Genomic DNA, 25344 nt, shown 5'->3' with positions numbered 1-25344 from the left:
TCTCTCTCTCTCAAGTAGATCATCCTCATCTTCAACAGGAGCACATCGGTCAGCTGAATCACCGTTTTATGACTGATGGCAGCGGGCAGGGGGAGGGGAGGGGCTGTCGGAATGCTGGCACGTTCCAATCAGGGCAACAGTTCTTCATTACAGCATTCTGAAGGGAAAAATACGAGACAGGAGATTCATAGGAAGTTTAAACTCCGGGTCCTCGGGACTCCTGGTACGGCTGGTTTTCCATCCTACCAAGTCTAACTAGTGCCTGAGACAACACAGTTAACATTACAAGGATAGAAGGACAAACACAATTAACCTCCCTTGAGTACCGGGGATTTTCCATACAAGTCACTGAATCCTCACTAAATTAACATATATATGTTATCTATGGCCGCCCTCTTGTGGCCATTTAGAAACATTAACTGTCGGCCCGCCCAAGTTTTCAACCTCTCCCTGAATGACTGCACAGGCACGCAGCTGAACTCAATGCACGTCGCTTCTCCAGTTCCGACAAGCAATGACGACACTGTCTCCTCCTACTGTACATCTAGGTCCCCATCTGAGAGTAGGAATAATGGCCAGCTGTGAATGAGGTAACCGGGGGGGAGGGAGAGACCCAGTCCAGGAACAGATACTCCCTTCTCCCCAGACAAGTCAAAGAGTTAGGCCAAAATCAACTGAGATGCTCATCTGCTCTATGCAAACCATAGCCTCCTCCTAACACAATGACAATTGAAATGGATTTATAGCTAAAATGGCTGTACAGTACTTTCCTGGCAATACGATATGGCCCCTTTCTAAGCATTCATGTTGTTTTACATTCAAGCCATTTAGTAGGTAGAGCAGAGCACTGGAAATGGCTTAAATCAATCATATTCATAGTACATCTGATAAAATGACTTGAAGGAGCGAGCCAAATGCAATTTTATCATAAAATCGTGATTTATTACGGGCCTGACGAGGCCGTTTCGATTCTGTAAAATCATATGACGGGCTCTACAGCCTCCAGATGCAGGTTGAATTACACTGCCAGCACTGTGCTCCATTATGAAACTACCTGTTCAGTCCCTGGACTGATAATTACACGGTACATTATAATCTAGAGAAAGTAAAAAATATCAATGGGTTGACATTGAACTCATGAATTAAATGAAAGTTCCCCCTGCTTCCGTATTACTGATTTGATGATTAAATACAAATGGCAAAAAAAGAGGAAAAAAAGTTTGGCCATGTGAAAAGTCTATCTACATTCCAGTTACACTGTAATTCTGCTTTCTGTGCATGCATTGTCTGTGGCAAGGAGCAAATTCGCTGTGACTAGGCATGAGCAAGGCGTATATACGAAAGTGACAGGAATGTTTCAGATGTTTTGGACACACCCATTTAGCATACAACGCTTAGCAGAAAACCACTATAACTGATGGTATGAACTAGGCGTTATGAACTGTATCCGTTTTTTTTGGTTAGTTATCATTTTCAAAAGGTTAATATGCATTCATATTTTTAACATAGATAATGATAGCTGCTGAGGGGGCCTGTTCAAATGGGGCGTGGCACATACATTTGAGCAACACGATTCATTCAATATTAATATTATGTAATGGGAGGTACATTTTGATATGTCATAAAGTGCAGTCTGTTGTGGCATTTCCTCAAAGGTCAAATTCATTGTGGCTTGTGGAGATAAGCTTTTGAGCTTGGTGGGATAGGGTTATTATGGCCTAATGATGCGAGTTTCTATATATGTATATGTATGTGTGTTGTGTTTATGTCTGGTTTGTTGGTGTCCTATGTTTCAACCATATATCTTTTTTTTACGTTGTTGCAGATGTGTAAAAATGTTTTAATTGTTTAAGATAAAAAGTCCAGTCTATTCCTATTCACCCATTTGCCTTTGCATTATTGCAAAGAAACTTGAAAACATAGGCAAGACATACCCCATACATTTTAAGAACATTGGGTGGTCTAGAGGAGTAAAGTTGTCGATATAAAAAGTTAAAAACAGAAAAAGGTAGCAAAATCGTGTATCCTCCGCCACTTTAAGAGAATAAACACTTGGAGGCTGTGTGAGAGAACAGCTGTATAATACATCACACATCTAAATGGCATCTTATAAGCGCACCATACAGAAGCACACTGAATAGAAGACACATAAAAATACAAAGTGTGACTGGGGAATGTGAATACACATTCCTGGGGCAAATGAAGTGGGACACTGTTCATGGAGTTACAGAGTGTTCAGGAAAATGACCGTGTTAAACAACAGATCCAAGTTCCTCTTTGTTCCGTCCATGCCCCCCCCCCCCCTCCCTTTCCCAACATTGCTTCCTGCCTCTCGCAGTTTAAATGCTGGTGTATGGTGGGCAGTGAAACAGTGGGTCTGTAATCCCATTAGTGTCAGTTCACTGGCCGGGGTGGGGGGGGGGGGGGGGGTAGGGGGACAGACACTGCCCCAGGGCATGCCGACTGAGGGCACACAAACACACACACCTCCTCCAACTGACCAGGGCAGATGGATGTGTGCCTAGGGGCTCAGTGGGTGGTTCAGGGACACTGTTGTGGTTTGGCAACATTGGGGCCCTCATTGTGGCCCTGTCTGTTTTACTAATCCAGTGTGTTATCACTGACTGGACCAAAAGTCTGTTCAAACTGATGAATGCAGAAGCAACAGGAACGCTTACACCTTAGAATCTGTTAATCGTAACCCGAGCTGGCAAATTCGGTGTACCAAATGATGAATCCAAATGCGCAACCAAGTACAAATCAGGTAAGGTCACGTCCATGTGGAGGTTTTTGCTTGCATGCCATAAACCAACGTTTATAAACCCCAGGAGCGTCCAGTCTGCTTGAGCTGCATGTTTGGGGTGGGACTGCACACAGTTAGGTAAGTTATTGGTCATGTGACAGCCAGTAAACTAAAACAAATGCATTTCTGGAATGAAACCACCATGAAGTCACTGAATGGAGAACAATGAAGGCTATTGGGATTGCCTTGCTTTTGAATGATGTTGTAGGCATAGTAGAGACATTCCGTATGTGTCCACAATATATAGAGAGGACAGCAGAAGTATGGGAGTACCAGATGACATCTCCATTGTGTGGCTCTGCAGGAGGCTGGCCATCTATGAGGGGGTCTGTGTGTATGTCTGGCGCTAATCTCGCAAACCTCTGGACTGCTGAGTGCCACTGCCAAGCTTTGTATGCGCATTGACAGTAGGCTGCATGTGTTAACATGAAATATTTAATTTGAAAGGGAATAATGGAAGTGACTGGGGCTGTGATTGTGCTGAAACCAACTGGGCTCACCCTTTTGGTGATGTGACGTGCTGACAAACTCCAATTAAGTCAAACAAGTTTCTGTTTACCGCTCAGTCTGGGTTGAGATCCGATCATTTCCACTCACACATACATGAACACAAACGAGGGTTCCGCCGCCGCTAAATATAGCCTAAGCTAAATTAGCAAACCCAGGTTAGAAACGAATCAAACCTAAACTGACATTGTAATAAAAACAAAAAACGAGTGAAATGTTCAATAATAACCTAGGTGTAGACTCGGTGACACAGTCACTTGTTCAGGTTCACTAGTTTCAATGTTTGTAAACATGGAGGCCTCATGCTGCAGATCTCCAACTGAGGTTACACACTCCAAGATCTCATTAAGATTTTGTTAACCAATTAAGCCCAGTGTCACCGTCCCAAGGAAAACTTTCCACATCAAGGTGCTAAAGGTGCATCCAGCTGCTTTATAGTGTGAACAGCACTTTCCAGCGCTCTCTGACTTAAATTCTAGTAAGAATAGATTCTTACTAGATTCTTACTAATAACTTTACTATTAACTTTACTATATTTCAAGTAATTTCTCATACTTCTAGAGACTTCCCACACATTCCTAAATATGCCTCACCTAAGACATGAATCAGTCATGGTGCAAAATCAAAATGACCTTATTATGCAGCATCTATATCAACTAGTCAATTACAACACTAAATTCCCTCTGGACAATGGGATCCAGACAATCAACAAGCCATTTAGAATGCTCATGTCTTATCAAGGCAGAGTAGTTGCAACCTTCCTTCATAAAATTCAAAGCTACATCCAAAGTCAGCGAATAATTACACAATAAGCATAAAAAGGATAAAGCTTTGCTGGTAGAGACTCCATCGTTTTTGGAAACTGTTTGCAAACTGGTGGTTGGGGCTGCATGTACCGACTGGGGCTTGGGTCAACGCAATTGTTATAAGAAACAAAGTATCCAACATTTCCTTAGCAACGCTGCTTGGCAGTTATATTGAAACCTGAATGCATTTGAGAACCATTCTGACATTGGGTTAAGGGAAATGCATATTATGTTTCTGTGTTGACTTGTGTCAGAATGAGACCACAACACAGAAATTAGGTACCTGCACATGACCGGCTGTTTGCACACAGCATGAGGGAGTGATTGTCATCTGTGCATGTTTCTACAACGGATAGTGAGTCAGTCAGTCATGGACAGCAACTATTCTGGGTCGTAGCCTAAAGCCAAGCCCAGAAATCCTGCTTGGCCACAAGGGCTTTGCAAGCTGCTGCTGACTGTCAGACAATAAACACCTAAAAATAGTGGGAATCAACGATATTAATCCCATAAAATCTTAGCAGTGGTGAAGTTGACCTCTAGCAAGCAGGCAAGTTAGTCTATTTAAGCCATTTTGACAGTTTAATGGTAGGCTTGTTCCGATTCGTGACCGGAGCGTACTGTATATCACCGACTGAAGGGAAGATCACAGATAGGTTTTTCCTACGCTGATATTAAGGCGATTTTAACTTAAAATAAAAAACGTTCAACTTAATATCCAAACTAAGATGCTATACACATCTATAGAATACACACACAACTAACTGTGCCTTTAGATACGGAGCAGCATGTCTACCCGTGGTCGGAGCTCCGTTAATCAGATATTTGCAAACCACTTTGCCATCCCCTTTGGATCCGACAGCACATCTCTGTACTCTGTATGCTGGTCACCAAAACGTTGCTCTGTACTCCATCCAAGTAGTTAACATTATGGATATCCTTTTTATTGTGGTATTAAAGCTAAGATAATGTTGAACTGAACGTGATGTCATGATATTGTCAAACCAAGCACAGACACACACTTTCAAAAAGGAACCATCGTTATTAAATCGATTGTTTTAATGTGTCACCTTTAGCATCTGGGTAAATACAAGAGCTTATGTTTTCTTTGACATTAAAGCCAGTCGTCCATGCTGGCAATGGTTTCACTGAGCTCCATGCTGTGACACAACTCTCCCTATGATGACAGAGGCTTTCACTATGATAATGATATCTTATTAAACACTCAATAAAAGGTAAACTAAAAATCAGGAGATAAAATCTCCCTCTTATGTCAAACTCAAGCAATCCTTTCCATAACCCTCATTACAATAATTCCATTAACGCTTATGCAGGGTAAATCGTATCATATATGACACCCCCCACCACTCAACTCCTACCGCCCCTGGGCCCCAAGTGCTCAAATCAATTTGATATCCGATCTGTGATCATAGAATTATCTCAAACATTACGTCAATAATAAATATCAGTTTGATTCATCAAATAATAGCTTTAATCCCAATCCAAGATAGGATCAGATCAGAGGATCAAGATATCCAAGTGTATCAGATTAAGGGGTTTTAAAGGGTTTGAACTCTTGGGCCCTGGTGATTGATCTTGTATCAGAGATTTTTAATGGCCATGAATTATGATATGAAAATATTATCCAAGCCTATTTGATGAGAGACTATTCGAGTAGTCCACGCCATGGCTTCTCACAGTTCAAAAAACAGTGGCGCAAAAAACGTAACTTAGGCAGGATTGCGAAATGGACGGTCGGAAATGTTCACATTGTACATTCACACCAAAGCACATTTTTGTTGCAATCATTCACAGACTCATTCATACATCTGCTAAAGTTGCCACAGCACTGTAATGTGAAGGTTGCTAATGACAGCACTCTGCACTGACTCAGGAATATGGGCCCATTCACAAACACTGGCTGGGTTTGTGATGGTCATCATCATGAGGAGGTGCAAACGGCAGTGGTTCATGGAAACTTATGGGATGTGTCCTACATATTTCCTGTGTACAAGAGAAGCCTGACTCATTCTGCATCATGAGGAATTGTTCCTACTTAAGACAATGGCCATGTTTACGTCCAGATCACTGCAGTTACCATGTACACACAGCCCAGAGGAACAGTAGTCAGATGGTTATGCTGGAGGAGTTGTATACACACATATGAGGAATTATCCAATCAGATTATATAGCGTGGGTCCCGTTTTTCTTAGACAGTTACTCTTGTCCAGTCCCAATGTTTATGAGGTGAGTACACACGAACAAAGTCAATGATGAATTAAAATACCGTCCTCTTTTGAGGCGGGGTTCCTTGTAATGATTGAAGTTAATGGTCTATGAGGCCAGTGTCATGCACTGTAAAATCAGCTATCACAATGTGAAAACACAAGCCATTATACAATGCTGGTAAAGTTGCCACACTGCCTGGTGTACAATGACCTTGATACAACCACAGAGCGAGTCTACTGTGTGTACTGTTGAGAACTTTTTTTTAACAACTTCTGTAATGAAAAACAGAGTAAACATTGTGGATAACGATGTATTATTGAAATCATGATAACACCACACACACCTGGCTCAGAGCTGCTGCAGGGGCAGGGATGGGGTGGGTGTCTTTTAAAGCAGGACACAGTTGGATTTCTTTTTTGCCTTCTTCTTTTCCACTGGCGTTTTCCTATTTATCTGTCTGACCAGGTCATAGAAGATCTACAAGAAAGGAATCAGAACACAAAGGACAGGAGAGCAGAAATAATGAGGGGGTTGACACGGGTAGAATACTGAGTGTGGTTGGCTGGGGCAGGTACAACATCGCAAACCGATTTTATGTCCGTTAATGTGGAAACCCTTTAAGATGAGGTTTTGAGAGAGGATGTTATCATCAAAGGGTAGTTTAATACAACCCGGCCACAAACACACATCTCCCTATTGCTTTATCTATACTCCACCGTCTGATGGTCGTAGGACAAAAATAACAGATCTACAAGCTTGTCGCAATGCGACACGTTCTGAGCTTTTATGTCAGGCATTTTCGCTGCACCACACCATTGTACGACCAAGTATGAATCAAGCCAAACTCAACCATATATGTCACCGTTTGCAATGTGGGTAGAGCCGTTGTACGGTACACGGTACCGTATAACGGTAGATTTGGGTGCGTGTTGTACTCACTTCGAGGACGTTGATCTTTGACTTAGCGGAGGACTCTAAAAAGGCACAGTGGTTCCACTGTCTGGCCAGGTTCTGACCCTGCTCCTTCCCCACCACACGTTCATCCTCCAGGTCACACTTGTTCCCCACCAGGATCATTGGCACCTGCAGGAAGGAATGAGGTGATAGAGTTACTCCTTTTCTCCACACACATTTATCTATCTATATATGTACAGTGTATACACACACACACACACACACACACACACACACACACACACACACACACACACACAATTATATGTGCAGGTGAAAAACAATGGAAAGGAAGAATTACGGGCATTCCTTTCTATAGCTAAAACAGAATGTTCAATTATACAGATACAAACACGATTGGTGGTATCTGGGAACAAGTGCGAATATCACATGTACGATAATTCTCCAATTTTAACACAATAATAAGTATGATCAATGTTATTTGTTTCATATGTAGGTGAAATGAATACATTGAGTGTTAAGTATGACTGGCACAACGTGAGTATTCTTTTGGACCTCATATATTAAATCAGATTAGCTTTTATTTGAAATGAAAAGAAAAGAGATGAAGAGACCAGGACCAATGATATGCATGACTGATGGCTAATTCATCTGAGTGCTATTTACAGTATGTGAAATATGTTAGAGAGAGGGTAATGGAAGGAATAGAACAGAGGAGACAGTTAGGCATAAAGAGAGAGGCAAAGAAAACATCTAAGAACTATATTTAAGTGATACTTCTTTTGTCTGCCCAGTAACAAGGGTCTCAGTCTCTCCAGTTCTTTAGAAAACTGAAAATAATTTCTCAGGTTTCACCAATTTCATCCAATCAGGACATATTTACTAAAGAGCTGGAGAGATTGGGAGACCCCCCTTACTGAACAATAACTATAGCGATTTCCATGGGAATAGAGAGCTATTTAACATTTGTTTTGACAAACAAATATCACTTACACCACCTTTAATTTAGGTGTCAAGCCCCCTGACTGTTCTTGGGCTTCCATTGCGAGATTTATTCGATCCAACTTGTGCGTGTAAATCATCTTGATCTTTTTTAAATATGCTAAATACAAATAAACATAGAAGTCTTATACTGATCCACATGGGGATATAAGTTTTGTACTGATCCACAAGAGGATATTCTGTGCTTTCAGTATCATGTACAGTACAAGAGGAAGAGTGAGGAGGAAGTGAATAGAGGATGAGTAGAGGGAGAAAAGGAGAGAGGATATGAGGGTGAAAGGGGAGAGGGTAAAAGAGAGGCAGAGAAGGAGAGGATGGTGATTATGGGAGATGAGCAGACGCTCTCATTAGCAACGCACAGTCCAATTCATTTGCACTTATCTGCAGCTAAGCAGTCTATTCAATTCAATCTGAAGGCGGGATGGATGATTCACAGAGAGCATCGACCAAGATCTATTCATCCGCCAGGGAAGCTGGTGTTTAAAAAAAAGAGGCATTTAAGCTACCTGGCACAGCAACCAAAAAAGGACAAAGAATCAATACAAAGCTGCAGCAGAGGCGGTATCTTTGTTTTTTTGTTTGCCGTTTAAAAAGGACATCCTCTTCAATTCATTTCCCTGGATCGGTGACCAATGCAACTGCTAAAATAAAAACCTCTGCCAAATATGCAAACTTGTTTCCTTTTTTTGTGACCTCATTCGAACACGTTAAATGAAGAGGGTCAAGGAGGGAAATATAATAATAATTGTAAGGAGGTGTATTATTCTGGGACAAAAATAAAGCTTAGCCCTTAGCTGTCCCACGGGGCAGAGAACAGGGGTAGCGGGGAGTGTTGGGGATGCGTCTGCTCCTGCCTGCTGTTTCCTGACGGGCTATCTAGGGAGCATGTCTGCCAGAAGGAAGTTATGGCAGACCCGCCCAGACCCGGGATAACATCGCTTTCCTTCCTGCCTGTTTTCTAACATTGCTGTGCTAGAGTCTATGCTCCAGCTCCTCTGTGGAATGATATGATAGTGCTTAAGCACATTAAACCTGGCATCCCCGTTTTGGGCAAATGTTCAAAATCTTCTCACACATTTTTACATTTGTTTAAAACATTTGCAAAAATTGCAGATCTACAAGCTCTCAACACCTCACTATTCGTTGTACAATAGAGTATATAGAGCCAAGCGCTTAAGTACAGTGACAATGTGCAAGCATTAAGGATGGACTGGTTATAAATACCGTCAAATATTAGGGTTATTAATATTTTTTCAGTATTTCGGTCATTCCATAATAGAAAAGAAAGGTGAAGGAGGACTGACTGACTGAGGCAAGAAACATACTAAGGCAGGGTAAGTTTGCTTTATGCAATGCAAAAGCAACTGTTAATGTTAGAGTTTAGTCTATTTGCATAATGCTTTGCCTATATTGTGGTGGGTCACAACAAATAGTAAAGTACGCTCACTAATTGATACGGTCACCCTGAACCCCTTCCCTAGCTCATTCAGCCTTGTCCAAAGACGTGACTTGTGGAGCTGGAAAAACTGGATATTTGTGAGCAATATGGTAGTATCCCGACATGCACCAACCTGTTCATACTTATCCAAAATGTCCCTGTCAACAAGTGTCTTAGAGGTTGTTCTTGGACAGGGCTATGTCCAAGTACTTCCAGAAGATGTTATCCTAAATACGCAAATATTCTAGTACCCTCTTTTTCTCTTCCACACTCTCTCACTCTGAGCTCTGGGGCAGACGACAGGAAGTGGGTATGTTTGGTTTAGCCCCATGGAGGTTACCGCTTGATGTTTGATAACCAAACAAGCCTTCAGACGGAACCGTTGAATGACAGCACCCCCCACCCCACCCCCTGTGCATCAGAGGTCCCAAGTGGAACAGTGGTATGCCATTCTAACACAAACTGTAACAAGCCAAGCTGGAATGAAGGGTTGGCCTGTGGAGGTCAGCAATACAGAGCTATGTTAACTAGCAGTATCCACACAGGGTCCGTTGAGAGGAACGTGCCATGGACAGGTCCTATCCCGCCCACAACGGCATTCTAGAGGCTGGACTGCAGACAGAATGGAATCCAGAACAGGGAAGGATGCTTGGTCTGAGTAAAATGGATATAGACACCACACCGCTTCCAAATGAAGAAGTGAGTCACAGGCACAGAGTCAGCCATTAGTTAACACCCTGTTCACGCAAGTTGAGATGAAGCCAGCTTGGAAAAGTCATAAGACGTCAGTTATGTAAGAGCAGTGGGAGGCAATGAGGGATGTCGGCTTTTTTAATACACTCTTTAGTGAGTTACTTTACTCTCTCTGCCTCATGAGACTCCTTTAACAAGTCTTCTCAGGAGGAGGAATTCAGCCCCACTGCGATCAAAACGCATGTCATTAAAAGGCCTTTTTAATTGAGCTTGGCGAGGCAGAGTGTGTCTGCACATTTCACCAGCATTGCAGTAAATGGTGCATGGCATTCCCATCGAGTTGCCCAGAATGAGAACAGCTGCAGCGGCAAATAGTCTTGACTGCTCTCGCGCTGCCCCAGCCTCAAAGCCTTCAACTCCAGCTAAGAAATATCTCCTCTTTGCAAGGAGAAGCCAAAGAGAGGGAGAGACGGGACAATGTGTTAAGCATTTCCTTTGGTGGTGCATTCTTTCAAGGGGCATAAGAAAGATAAACAGATGTCGTGGTTGTCATAGCCGACGTCTTAAATCACCAGTAGAACGCACGCTGACGGAGCAGCCATAGCGACCAGATAAGCGTGACTGTTTTTTTTTTTTTTTTTTTTTTTTAAGCGTGACTGTTTAGACAGGGTGGAACATATCAGGAGAGGAACACGGTTTCCAAGAGAAATGGGATGGTAACTGCTTTCCACCATATTGAGGGGCCACACTGATCCTGCAATCAATCCCTTAGCCCCAAGCCTGAACCTCGGTCCCATAACCACAGGGGCTCTGTAATGAGGTACCGCAGATCCTCGACGATTCCAGTGCATTTTTGATGAGTTGGGGCTTTCCTTTGCACATCATCCCTGACAGTCCAATCACCCGCATAGAGTGCCAGAACCACAGTCAGACCACAAGGCAGGCCGGGGACAGGGGCGAGAGGTGGGGGGAACAAAGAGCCAAAGGCGATGAAAGGCCAATCAAAACAAAGAGCTGAAGAGAATATTGGTATAGAGAGAGGGGGGCAGGCCGATTTGGGGGGGTGAAGGCAGGAGAAGGGGTGAGGGGTTTTACAAACTGCTGATGGGAGAAGGAGCGAGGGAGAGAGACAGAGAAAGTGAGTGAGCCAGATAGAGTGAGTGAGAGAAATAGAGAGAGGGTTATGGTAACATTCATTCCCTCCAGAGATCACCAAAAAAGGGCATCCTGAATCCTGCTGACAGGCTATCTGCCCTGCCGGGGAGGGGATATAGAACTCTCTCTCTCTCCCCAACAGCCTCCCAGCGTACCAGGGACACAGAGAAACTGATGCACTGCTCAGAAACCAAGTGGGGAATTTATTGACATGACATATCCTCTTTTCGTTTAAGCGGTTGGAGACCCAAGACTCAAGGAACATTTGAAGGGGAAAACCAAACTGTGTGTAAAAAGAAAAAGAAAAAAAGAGGCAGAACTCAGCATTAGCTTAATAATTCCTTTCCAACTTACGGAAATGTAAGAAAGGCTATTGGTGGTAACATTAGGGCTAGGAAGAGATAACAATTACAATCAAGAGATACATGAAGACATATGTGAAAATCAGGGACATCACAATTCCCACAAAGGCACAGCTGCTGAATCTAGCCTGTAGTGTGTGAATCAGATGATTCAGAACCCACATTTCTTGTAGATAATTGGTGTGGAGTCACCAAGAGACATGCAAGCATATTGAAGATATTAATAGACCAACTAATCCAAACACACTTGTGGTGCTCATAATTATGAGTTAGACGAGGACAGTCCAATGAGGGCATGGCAAAGGTGTGAACGCAAATGTGAACTGCTGGAGCAAAAGCGGCACATGAAACTATGCACGTGTGAATAGTGCAAGCAAAAAGTGAAACTTGAAAAACTGCCAAAGACAGTCAGGTATGCATCAAAGCAGTGAGGCTGAGACATGATAGTGAGTCATGGAGTCAATGTGGACAATCTGGACATACAGTAAGACAATGAATGAACATGGTGATCCATTATAGATGGAGGTGAGGTGACACCAACCAAATGCTGGTTCAATTTCACCTGCTTTCTGGTGAGTTCTCTCCCCTCTATCAGACATTTAACCAGGCATTATTTGGGAGGTCCCACATTACATTCTTAAAACTAAATGTCTGGTAAAATAGTGAAAGCAGCGAATTAATTGTGGGATGAATTTGCAACCGTTTCTCGTGGACCCAGACAAAAAGAACAGAGGCTCCCAACCATCCCGCTTACTGCAAAATCTGGGATGCCAGGTGTACTGGTCAACATCATTCCAAATGTAATCTCTCTGAGTCTGACGTGTGCTTTCTCTGGTGCGTGCAGCGCCAACTATATGACGCACACTCACTCGCACTACATGCAAGCAGAGTGAACACACATGTCCCATACGTTAGTTACTAAGAGATGTAAACTTGTTATGGTTTTATTTAACATAACTACAGACAAAAATGATCACATATTAATATCCTACCACGCACCCCATTAGGCTACCATTACAGGGAAACAGATATTGTGAGTAGCATGCCATAGCATACAGTAGAGAATCAAGTTATGTGATCCAGCAGCAAATAACAAATATCACCACCAACAATGCGTAAGAAGAATGCGTAGAAGAATAATCATGCCGAAAGAATAAAGCCACGTTACGTGATCCAGCAGCAAGGAAGTCATTAAAGTTGTATGGTCTACCTTGCTTTCTTTGGTGTGAACTGGCAAGAATGATCTTTCAAACATTACATCCCCCAAAAATAAATAGTCTTTAACTACATGAGAATAGGATACTTTAATGAGTCTTATGAGCCTCATTCACTATTTATTTTGTGTCTGGCTGTGCGTCGCATTGTCCAACAAACACATCTCACTCCCAACTTGTCATGCTGAGATGTTCAGAGGCTATAACGTACTGTAACTAACATAAGATGGACAACGGCCTCATCTCTTCTCTGTTCAATCACTGTTGAATACTGCTGCGCGATGGTGGAGTTATTAGCGTAACGAGCCCGAGCCGTGAACAACTTATTAATTAAAGAAATGGCCGAGTGGCTCGGTCGGCTCCCGACGGACTTGCAGACCTGTAACGGAGACCAGGACCCTTGCGTAACAAGTCACACCTAAACTCAGGAGTTACTTACATCCTCCGTGTCCTTTACTCGTAGGATCTGTTCCCTCAGGTCCTGGAGGTCGTTGAATGTCGACTGTGCTGTGATGGAATATACCAAGGCAAAGCCTTGGCCATTCTTCATGTACAGGTCCCTCATTGCCGTGAACTGCTCCTAAAATGACAATTCAGAAACGGGGAGAAGACAAGGCCATCAGTACTGTTACGGTACAACTTGATCATATTCACACAGCGACCACTTTGCTCTTATGTCATACTCAGGGGTGGGAAACCCCGCTGCCGGGGTGGGCAAAATGGCCACTGTGTGAATATTGACAATGAGGCTATGCAATGAACTGACCTTTGTGTTACTTGTGTCTGCGTGAGTTACAGGAATACACAAATTTATATTGCAGTGATATTGAACAATTTTCAATGTATTGAGTCCCTGGGACCCACAGTTAGTCATAGAAGTGGGTCCGAGGGAAATTGAGCGGGTCCCGACTCCCCAACAAAATGTGTTTGACAAATTGTAGTGTTTAACTTTTGCTTGAACTAACCCTGGTTATAATTATGGTTATATCAATGAATGTTGAAAAATGCTGAACGCACCATGGGTAATACTAATGGTCTAAATGATTTTTATCTCCATTACAAGTGCAATTCTGTATCTAAGCAGGGTGTACTGTGGACAAGGTACGTTATCAGCATACTTTGTTTGGGCTGCAATTTGGAGTGGCTACATGGCAAGTAGAACAGTTCCAAATATAACATCACATTAAGTATACCAACATTCAGCTACTGTAGCACTGAGGTATACAAAACAAACAGAGCACTAAGCATAATATATATGCTGTAACAGCCTTGGGTACAGCACGGTACATTTGTGTTGCGGAATAAATGTGGTACAATGCTACAGCTGGACAGTATTACAGCTGATAAAATCTCATGATCCAATTCCATTTCTTAGAAGCCACAGAAGGAGGTTTAAATTGCTGTTTTTAGATTTCCTCGACAGAATCAAAATCTTTCCCAGATAAAATAAAAACCATCAATTTAAAGGCTGGTCAACTGACCCTTGCCATGTTTACATAATTTTTCTCAACATAAATCACATTGCGGTTTCTAAGCTGAAAGAAAATCGCTTGCTATAAGCCAAGGGTAGGCAACCCTGTCTTTAAGATCGATCTGTCGATCCTGAGGGGCTTTTTGGTTTGGTTGATCCTGGAGCAATTTGAAAACCCAGACAAAAATCATCAATTCACATCATGTGCCTTGATGTTCACACTCAGGCTTAGTGATTTGAACGTGAATCTCAGCTAATCATATCAGGGGAGAGTCGCAGCACTATTTAGCATAGGAACATCCATGGCAGAAAATCAATGTTCCAGGTGTTGCCTCTTGAATACTAGGCTACGACTAGTTTTCAACAACAGCTAACAAGATGTCATGAGATCAGATAGCAATATAGAGAATTAATTTGGGAAGAGACACCAAAAGACATACAATTTCCACACAGATAGACATGTCTAATGGAAAATGTATTCGTCACAACTACGTAGTGATAGTGAAGCAAGGAGACTTGGAACATCACTTTCCGACAAACCACAAGTCATTTGACATGTCTTTTCCAGCCACCAGTGAACTAAGAAAAGAAGGTTTAAGGAACTGAAATCTCTTCTCAACCACAAACACTACAGTCAGTTTTCACACGTCCTTCTATCGTGTGTGCATGTCACTTTCTAAAATGAGAAACTGTTCTTAATCTTTGAATTTTTGAAAGTCCAACAAATTATTTTCGCCTTGAGAATAGCAAAGTAGATCTAGAACCCGAAAAGGCCCACCCCTGCTCTAAGTCATGTTCAGCTAGCTGGTCAACAGCTAGAACCAGGATGTCTTATTATTACTAAGGATTTTAACTGGAGAATAATAGAGACAGCAGACAAATAGCCCAGCAGGACGAATGTCCGAAATTCCACTGTTCAGTCTATGTCAGCTAAACTTAAGTGTCATTGTGAGTGATAGTGCTTAGTATTGGATGAGGCTGGGTATTGGATGAGCCATGTCACAGGTACGGAGGTTGTTCACTTACTGTGCCGGCTGTATCGAGGATTTCAAGCATACATTGCTGCCCATCTACCTCCACTTGCTGTAAGGGGATAGGACAAAGATGGCATATTAGGAACAGGTCAAACACAGACTCAAAGAATATAAAGCCTTATCTCACGTCAAAAATGCTATTCCAAAAAGCCAAACCCAAATAACCAAAAGACCAATAAGCATATCAGAGCTGGTAATAATGAGCCAAATGGGATGTGATGAGGAACAAAAAGGGACAGAGAGAGGGGGAGAGTGAAAGAAGAGCTAGAGAGAGAGAGAGGAGGAAACAGTAACACAACATCATGACGTGAACCTGAAGACCAGCTGCTAGCAATCAGCTCATTCCAGACCAGTACAATCTCTTTCACTCGCTTCTCTCTCTCCCGCCCCACAGAACACTTACCTTTCTGTATGAGTCTTCTATTGTCGGGTCGTATTTTTCCACAAAGATTCCCTGTACAAACTGAACTGTCTGTAAGAAAAGATACAAGACCCAGACAACGTCAGATCAATGTGACCTCCTGCTGTAGAGAAACAAAACATCCGGAGACACGAAAGTGGCCGAGCAACAGTGTCTGCTAGCAGTGCACTGCTGGAGCAAAGTAATGTCCATCTGGCTATCAAAGCAACTCAACAGGACAATCAAAGTTTCCAGGGTTAAGTCTATAAATACATACAGACATGAAAATACAGACATGTGCAAGCAATCAGTCATCTTAAATGTTAAGGAATATTAATCTTGTGCAACAAATGCTTCTGTTAAGGCTAAGTAATGGTCTCTCTAGGCATTAGGATAGCCTGAATTCACCTACCATCTAAACATGTCACTGCTTGCCAGTTTGAGAGCAGTACTGTTTTAGTTTGCATTAAAAACCATGAAGAGCAAAGCAGTATGTACTATGCTGTATCAGTGAGAAAAGGGTTGTACAGTTTGAGCACATCTCAGAGCAGAGTGGCCTTGGTGTTTTACAGACACCTGTTTCAAATACATTTGATACCGGTTTCATATAAGCAAATGTGAGGGGATTGTACAATGATACCAGTATTGACATAACTATTGATTCTTTAGCATGCACATTGCCTTAAATTAATAAGTGGATGTACTGTTTATTCCATTTAACTGGTAGGGATGGGGGCGGTGAGGTGAAGAGAAGATGCATTACTCACCAGAGCGGACTTGCCCACACCTCCCGAGCCTAACACCACTAGTTTGTATTCACGCATGGCGGGATCGCTTCACCAGACAGCCCAACACTCTGCACTGGAGAAACAGGGAGGGGAGCAAAGAGAAATAGAGGGATAGAGAAGCAGAGAAAGATAGACAGAGAAATAAAGATAGGACAATGAGATGAAAATTAATGAAATGTGACCAAAAAGGAACAATAAAAAGAAAAGGAAAAACAGGGATTGTCTCAGTCCAGTCCCAGAGTTTCTCCACTCCAGAAAGAAAGGATTCTAGTCATTCCTGGAGGTATGGACAAGAAGCAGCACAACAATGGAGGCAACACCCATAAGTGGAGCTGCTTCAGGGTGGAGGAGGTGAAGAGTATGTGACCCCTCTCTAACTCAAACCAGCTGTGCTGTGTGTATGTATGTAGGCGTGTGTGTGTGTGTGTGTGTGTGTGTGTGTGTGTGTGTGTGTGTGTGTGTGTGTGTGTGTGTGTGTGTGTGTGTGTGTGTGTGTGTGTGTGTGTGTGTGTGTGTGTGTGTGTGTGTGTGTGGAGAGAGTGAAAAAGAGAGTGAGATGGGGAACTGAAGGCAGGAAGACACATGGGTTTGGCAGACAGGCCTCTATAATGACACAATCATTTGGCCATCGAACACAAAAACACACCCAAAGCACCCCACTGTCAGGACTTGCAGAGCATTCGCTCATCCTAGCCTAGCATATTTGTAAAACGAACAGCACTATGTCAGTCACTGGAGGTGACTGGCAACAGTCAGGGGAAGTGGAAAATGAGATGGTGGGGGAAGTTGTGAAATGACTGGAATATCCCTTTGAGCAACATTGGAGGCTGTGAATCGTTGGCACACGTTGTGACGTAACGCCAAGTTAGGTTAGCCAACTGGGTCATTACTAGTTGGCCTCTACAGAGAAGCTAGGATGCCTGGTGCTCCAATGGCTGAGAGAGGGTGAGTTTGGATTATTGGTCCATACTTGAAGCTTGATTTATGCTTTGTTGTTGCGCATCGTGTCTCGCACCAAAAATAGCAGATCTACAAGCTCAATTGTATATCAGCTATTTTCGGTGCGAGACACGGATGTGCAACTAAGTATAAATTATCTGAGGAAGAGCACGCAATGGTTCACTATGACATTATGTTATTCAAAATGGAAATAAAACATTCCTCAAATGAGTGCTTTGAAGTATGAATGATCTCATGTTTCTTCCAGCAACAATTGATACATTATTTTCTCTCCTTCAGTAGTATAACTGGCTTTGACCTTCTATTACTTATTTCAGCATTTTACAGCAGTCAAATTGAAAGAAAAAAAGGAAACTGGAATGCATTACGCCGCATTTCAATAGTTATTGCACTACTTAATTGCTGCTATTATTTCAGAGTGGATAAAGTAAAGAGAAGTGATACTACTGAGTTATGACCCATTAAAGTACCAAACCCATGCCGACCACTACATATTCATTGATATATGATTTTAAGTAAATGATTAAAGCTATAGCTATTTGGCTAGGATATATGTAACTTTCCAAAGGGAAAGTATAACCGTGTAGCACCTGGGTTATTCGACTACAGGTCAGTATACTGCCTTCAGTGTTTTCCCCCAGCCATAGTAACATGCCATATTTTATGACCATAGGTACCAAGACAAATCAATATGTTACCCTTTTGAGTCGGTGGTTGGAGAATTCGGCACATTGCCCCCAAAGGTTGAGAAGTAAGAAGCATGTGCTAAAAAGCAGGACCCAAGGATAAGAGTATAGCCTGGCCTAATCATCCCTTTTTTCCCCCCAGATTATCAAAAAGCTAATTACCAGCCATCCTCAAAAATAGATTATCCCCTCCCACACTATTCTTTTTTACAGCACAATCCCTCTAAATGATCCAGGGAGAAGCAAACTGAGGACCGAGGACCTCCAACTCTAAGTCACGAGGGACAACCATGTGGGATATGAAGCCCAAGTAGTGAATAATTCATATCCACTAAACCCTGACACACGAAGAGAATTCCTCCTGGCACAACTTGGAAGGAGCCATTTGGGGAATAGCAGCCCAAGCATGCACGTGTGCTTTGCAGACAGTCGTTCCAAGTGCGATTTGAGTGCATGCATGCGCAGCGTCACATGTGCAATGACACACTCACAGTGCCACTCACACACACAATGTCACATAGAGATTTAGGCTAGGCCTTACTTGTCAGCAATCCATGCATCATGTTTCTTGTATTAACACACTGTGGCCTAATCCGTGCAAAGGCGGATGACATCAAGACCCCCCCTCTGAGACAGCGGCTGTAAGACTATTATGAGAATGCATCACAAGTGAATATGGAGGACGTTCACTCCTCCAAACAGTTCACAGCCAAAATGCCATCTGTTCTGTCACACCCTTCAGTGTCATTGTGGGTGAGCAAAACTAAAATGTAACCGTGGGAGTACTTCTAGTGGCTCACCATTAATAAGGGCAGAGTGTTATGTTTTCACTAACCAGGGTCTCACACTAAAACATCTCATTTTGATGTTGGGCAAAAAAAAACATAAAACAACGGTTTAAGAACTGCTATACATCATAGATTGTGATTCAATCACAGACACCAGACTAATCTAGCCTAGTCTCCCTCTACGTTGAAGTTGTTGAGAATGGGAAACGGGTTAATTTGTCTCCCACCCTACATGACCCCAATGTCCTTAATGACCTGGGTTCCATAATTAAACCCAACCTGATTTTACAATTAGGCCTCAATTGTCGCCTTTCGTTCTCCTTTTCCAAGACATGCACATTCACTTAAAGCACAGCCATTTCTACAGTAAACAATAAAAGAACCTTTAGCAGGGGCATTACAGAATATAGGACACTCTCTCTCTCTCTCCAACACCTCCTCTGCATATTAACAATTTGTAGCAACTTTCATTGTTGCAAAACAAGGCTGAACTCTCCGACGCTGCCTGCCTACACACATACACAGTAACACAAACCCACACACACAAGGCCATGTAAGGACATCTCCCTTAACGCTAAAATCTTGCCCTCTTTCCACGGCCGCAACTACACGCCGCAATGTTCCCAACAAAACAAACACACCGCCACCGTTCCTCTACTCTCGAGGTAGCCCCAGCAAAAAAGGAGAGAGGGAAAGCCACACGCCGCAGCAGCAAACACGCACCACTGTGACTTCACTGCATCACTCACCCTCTATGGACGAAGGTATGTCTCCATGTAAGGCTGGAAAAGGCGAGAGGAGGTGCTGCCTGTGAAGCCACACAAGACTTCTGGCCAGAGAATGTTTCAAGTTTGACTAAAATGAAAGTAGGGCGCAGCGTAAAGGCAGTGAAACTGCAGAGTCAACAATTTTACGACGATTCGGACGATATCTGGAATTAAGGGTTTATTTCTACCACTATCACACGTTACTTCCTGGTATAGTAAGGCTGTAGCTGTCACAGAAACTGAGTCAGCGGACATGTTGGATTGACAGGTGCCTTCTATCTTTAATGCCCAGACGAATGGTGAAAAACCACACATCCGTCCCAACATACAGACTGACGATAACCGTTATCATGCCATGTTCTTGTTTGCTTGCTGTGTGACTCACACGACATTATGGATGTTGCATGGTGAGGCAATTTGAGGTTTGGGGTTAGAAAAGTAGGTGACAAAACAGCTCTGATGCTCTCAGGTCTATTCAGATTGCTGGTCATTACTCATCGGTACCAAAATGTCAGATGTCTCCCTATATTACTCAGTTACATAAAACTTAGCAAGAAACCAACCCACTTACTCACTCATGTTTACGTGTTAAGGCAGCAGTGAGTCTGACGGGGAATAAACTGTAGTAAACTTGCTACCAAGGACAAAAAGATAAGAGAAGTTCTGTTGTGCAGTCAAACATATCTTTAAAAAATAAGTGCAATATTATGTGTAGTACTGATGTTAAGTACGGTCAGAATGACGAGCACCCTCAAAAACACCGCCTACGCCTTCTCTCTAAAACAATTACGATTCAGCTTATATTCCCTACAAGGAGGAGACAAACAGTAACCAAGAAACTGCATACTTTACAGGACCTTTATTATAAACAAGCTACTTCTCTTCAATTTAGAGGACCTAATCTGTAACAGGAACCTTGAAACAAAACTGAAAGTACTAGTAGACCAAAAATCTAGCTGACTTGACTGAGACCAACTACTTTCTCGCTGACTTGGCTTTTAGAATCATCAGTAAACTGACAACTGACAGTCAGTCATATTGGATGGGGGCCTTGACCTGTAACTACATCCTCTTTCCAGAGTGCCAGTTATGCCTCATTCAGAAAGGATGGAAAAGGAGCAGCTACTTTTAGTCCCGGTTCCTGTTCAAGACCCCAGACAGCAGGGCGAGTACTAGTAGGCTCGGGGTAGGGGGTAGCGGGGGGGGGGGGGGGGGAGATAGGTTATAGCCTACCTCTCATCACCAAGCCTGGGCTTAGACAAGTGGTTTTCATTTGAGCTACGGACAAACATTTGACGAGATTTTGACTCAGTCCCAAAACTTGAATATTTTGTTATCGTTTGATACGATTTTGTCCACAATTCCATGCTGTATTGATGTGGTACCATAGGAGGTAACAGGCAAAGGTTGAACAAAATAACAATTATTTAATTAAGTAATGCAGATGTTTAGCAATAATTGAACTTTTGAGAGCGTAAAATGAATGAGGTCCATTTGGTTTCATTTTACACTCTCAAGAGTTAAAAGATCTATAAGGGTCCATTTGGTTTTCAACACTCCATCATTTAGCTGAGGACCACCTGAGACCCCCTCAAGGAGCCCTGGTGGTCCCCAGACCACTGGTTGACAACCACTGGCTTAGACGTATCCTTCCTCATAACAGGATGAAACAGATGTTTCGTTGCATTCATCCTGCAGAGGGGTGGGGGAGACCCAGTCACTCACCTCTAGGAAATAACCCTATGATGTTAAAGGCAGCACTGAGAAAGGCACCTTTTAGGAAGGAACATCTGTGCAAAATGTTATGTTGATCTTCTATCCATCATCAAATAAAACTCATGAGTGAGAGCGTCGGCTTCATAGTTTTGGGCAGTGGTGGAAAAAGTTCTCACATGTTTTACTTAGGTAAAAGCATCAATTCTGATTGAAACACTAAAACCACAATTAAAAATGTACTGTAATGTAAAAGTACAAAACTATTGGTATCAAAATGTACTTAAAGTATAAAGTACTCATTATGCAGAATGTCCCATTTCAAATGTATACAAATCTTCTGAAAATAGCAGATTAAGTTTTGAAATAATTGTAGTGGAGCAAAAGTATAATATTTGCCTCTGAGCTGTAGTGGAGTAGAAGTAAAAGTATAGACAATTGGAAATGCTCCAGTAAAGTAAAAGTACCTAAACATTGTACTTAAGTAAGTATAGTACTCGAGTAAATGTACTTAGTTACTTTACACCACTGGTTTTGGGGACCTACAACTGCAACAGGCTGCTGTGTGGCAGTGAGTCGCAGTGATAAGAGAAAGTCACTGCACGTCGCACATGATCTCAGATGAATCTAAGCCATGTCTTCAGTGCAGTAGCATAGGTTTATCATACCAGGTCATGTCAATTCACTGCTATTTGCGGCTAGGACTATTCCCCGGAGCGAGGAGGACGTTTGCTATTTTAACACAGCTTCCATAACATTCCACACATGCTATTCATTTCTGAGCCCCCCCCCTCCCAGGCCACACACACACACACACACATATTACACCGTAATCTATAATCCAGGGTATATCTGAGATCAGCATCTGTCTGCAAATTAAAGCATATGCTTTTACGTTCACCCCGGCAAAAAGACTAAAGCCCCGTTTAACTGGCTTGTTAGCAAAATACCGCTAACTAGCTAACTGGGCCGCCCGCAGTGTTGCCAGATCTTGCGAGAGAAATAAGCAACCAGGTCTATGAAAACAAGCCCAAAAGAGGCGACTAGATTTCAAAATAGCCGGTCTAAGCTTAGCTTGTACATCTGCTATTTTCAACTAATATATATATATATATATATATATATATATATATATATATATATATATATATATATATATATATATATAAATGTTGTATGTATAATATTGATATAGGGGTCCTTAAGTTGCCATGAAAAAGTTTGAGAAACACTGGTTTAAACAACATTAGGAAACAAGCCCAAATAAGCAACTACACTTTAGAAACAATTAAGCCCCCAAAACAGCAACGATCAAAATAAGAAGCCCAACGTGGCTTATAATACGCGGACATGGCAACACTGGCCGCCCGTCACGTCTTCTAGCCCTGGCTTGTTAAGCTAGCTGGGCTAGCTGAGGCAATTCTGTCTATCTAAACACCAACAGGAACACATGGCAAAAAAGGAGGCTCCACTGGCCTTTTGCTGCGTTCAAAGAAATGTCCCGTAGAAAAAACACAATACAGTCCATTTGCTCGTAAAAGCACTAGCTGGTTGCTAACGTTACCTACCCTTCCGCCTGGCCTTCACTAAAATGGGAGTGGATCAGTCTCAGTCCGTCTCCTGCTACTTATCCTCCCTTATTAAAACACCCAATCAAACACACACCGCGCCGCCCGGCGTGCTTCCATTAATGTCACCCCCGGGTGGCGTGGATACACACTGTGGTCTGTGGAATCCGTTATTATACGGCAGGGCTTTTTTCCCCTTTTAAATCTGGTTGAAGTTGATCCGTTTGGTTACTTACCGTTTCTCTTCTCGCTGTCTCTCCTCGCCGCTCCGCAAGTGTCAGTTTCCCTCCGGCCTCAGTGTGTGTGTGTGCGCAGTAGACGTCATTGGAACTAGTTCTCGTTTCTCTTAAAGGACCAATCCGCGATACAAACGTAAACAAACGGGTTTACCCACCCACACACAACGCTAATTAAAAATAGGAGGCATTTGTCTCTAATGTCTGTAATCTAGTTGACTGACTGTCTGACTCTGACAGGCTCTTGATAGAAGAACCAACAGTATAACGCTACCCATTCACAACCAATGAAATTACTTTTAAACTGCATTTGCTTTATTTTAATTTGCGACTTTATTCGCAAATTAAACTTTCTTTTAATTTGCTTTATTTTAACTTTATTTTAATTTGCGATGGTCTCAGAAAGTTCCAAATAGACCCCTTAACAGACGACGTCATACTGGCTGCGTGCAGCCAGTATGCGCGCAACGAAACCCATTATATCAGGTCTCGTTAGGACGCGTCTCACTAGCCAACACACACAAGAGGGGGTTGGGGTGTGCTGAAACCAGTGCACCCCGAAACAGGTTGGGAATTGATTGCGTGAAACAATCACCTGTGCGTCCAGGCTCAATGTTAGTAAACAAATAATTGGTCTATAGGATCATTCGCAATCAATCAGGGGTCCTCTAACCGCAAGCAACTTTTAGATTCTATTTTTAATATCTGGAATCTAGATGCAATACCAACCCTTGACAGCCCATACATCCAAAAAGAAAAGTCCTATCTGATTGTATCAAACGACGTTAAACTCGCCAACATTGCAGCTGTACGGAAAGCTTTGCTTAATTGCTTTGTATTTGTATCTGCAAAGTTTTTGTTTCATGAAAATCCACCGTAGACATGTTATGAGCTACTTTCTGTCAATAAATGATGTGCAGGTGATACATTTTCTAAGTGTTATTGAAAACAAGCACTTCCAGACTCCAGCCTGGAGTCTGGAAGTGCTCGTTTTCAATAACACCTCCAGCACTTATCAAAATACATTTTATACAAATTATCAGCTGCAGCCTGCACGGAATTTCTTGACAGAAAGTAGCTCATAAGTCAACATGTCTATAGTGGATCTTTATGAAACAAAAACTTTGCAGATAGTACGAGGATATTTCAAGATTTCAATACACAGCTACTGGTGCTGTAGTGGAAGCTTGAATTATCCTCTTTCTATCTGGAAAGTTATTGCAAGGTTGGAAAGTTGGTGAGTTTAAGTTTGGATGTATGGACTGTCAAGGGTTGGTATTGCAACTCTAGATTCCAGATATAAAAAAAAATCGAATCTAAGAGTTATTGCGGCTATAGGGTCTTCCAGGGTTCGATACTAGGCCCTCTAGTATTTCCCCCTATAGTATTGTCTTTGCCGAAAATAACTGATCTATAAGGCGCACAGCATGTTGCAACATGAGGCTTAGTGAGCTTGTAGATCTATTTTGCCAAATGTTCATCCCAGAATAGGGAAGCTAGGGGTTCAGGTGGTTAAATAGTATAAAACACTGAGAAATACTAATGAAGTGCGTAATACTGCAGGAGTGAAAATTAAAAGGCTGTCTAATTGTGTATTTCAAGTATGTTACCAATGTACTGCAAAGCAGCTACACATTCCTTTTAACAAACTCGCCCAGATTTCTGGTGAAATGTATCAAAGAATGTCAATTAATGGTGTAATTATTATCATCCCTAATCACCATGACACACAGTAAAATCCTCAGTAATAATGTATCCATTTGTGATTAATCTTGAGTGTGTACAACTCTTAATTTGTCCAGTCGCAGAGTT

General features: G+C 42.4%; 1 protein-coding gene across 3 annotated transcripts; it reads right to left on the bottom strand.

The window, feature by feature from the left end:
- Nucleotides 1-23605, bottom strand: LOC311049086 (ras-related protein Rap-1A-like). Of its 3 annotated transcripts, none has more exons than XM_084062541.1 (8): nt 23533-23605; nt 16794-16882; nt 16030-16098; nt 15619-15675; nt 13561-13701; nt 7282-7425; nt 6686-6819; nt 1-157 (listed from the first exon to the last, which is right to left on the bottom strand). In XM_084062541.1, the coding sequence occupies exons 2-7, from the start codon at nt 16848-16850 to the stop codon at nt 6730-6732; spliced, it is 558 nt and encodes a 185-aa protein (XP_083918667.1). In that variant the 5' UTR covers nt 16851-16882; nt 23533-23605; the 3' UTR covers nt 1-157; nt 6686-6729. The 3 variants fall into 3 exon arrangements, with proteins under 3 accessions (XP_083918667.1, XP_083918668.1, XP_083918669.1); XM_084062542.1 differs by having other exon boundaries at nt 16794-16887; nt 23533-23603; XM_084062543.1 differs by lacking the exon at nt 23533-23605 and adding an exon at nt 19998-20134.
- Between the last annotated feature and the right edge of the window lie 1739 nt (nt 23606-25344).

This window comes from Gymnoscopelus microlampas (assembly GCF_963454915.1).
Source record: "Gymnoscopelus microlampas genome assembly, chromosome: 7".
NCBI lineage: Eukaryota > Metazoa > Chordata > Actinopteri > Myctophiformes > Myctophidae > Gymnoscopelus > Gymnoscopelus microlampas.
This window is presented reverse-complemented; position numbering and strand designations above follow the sequence as displayed.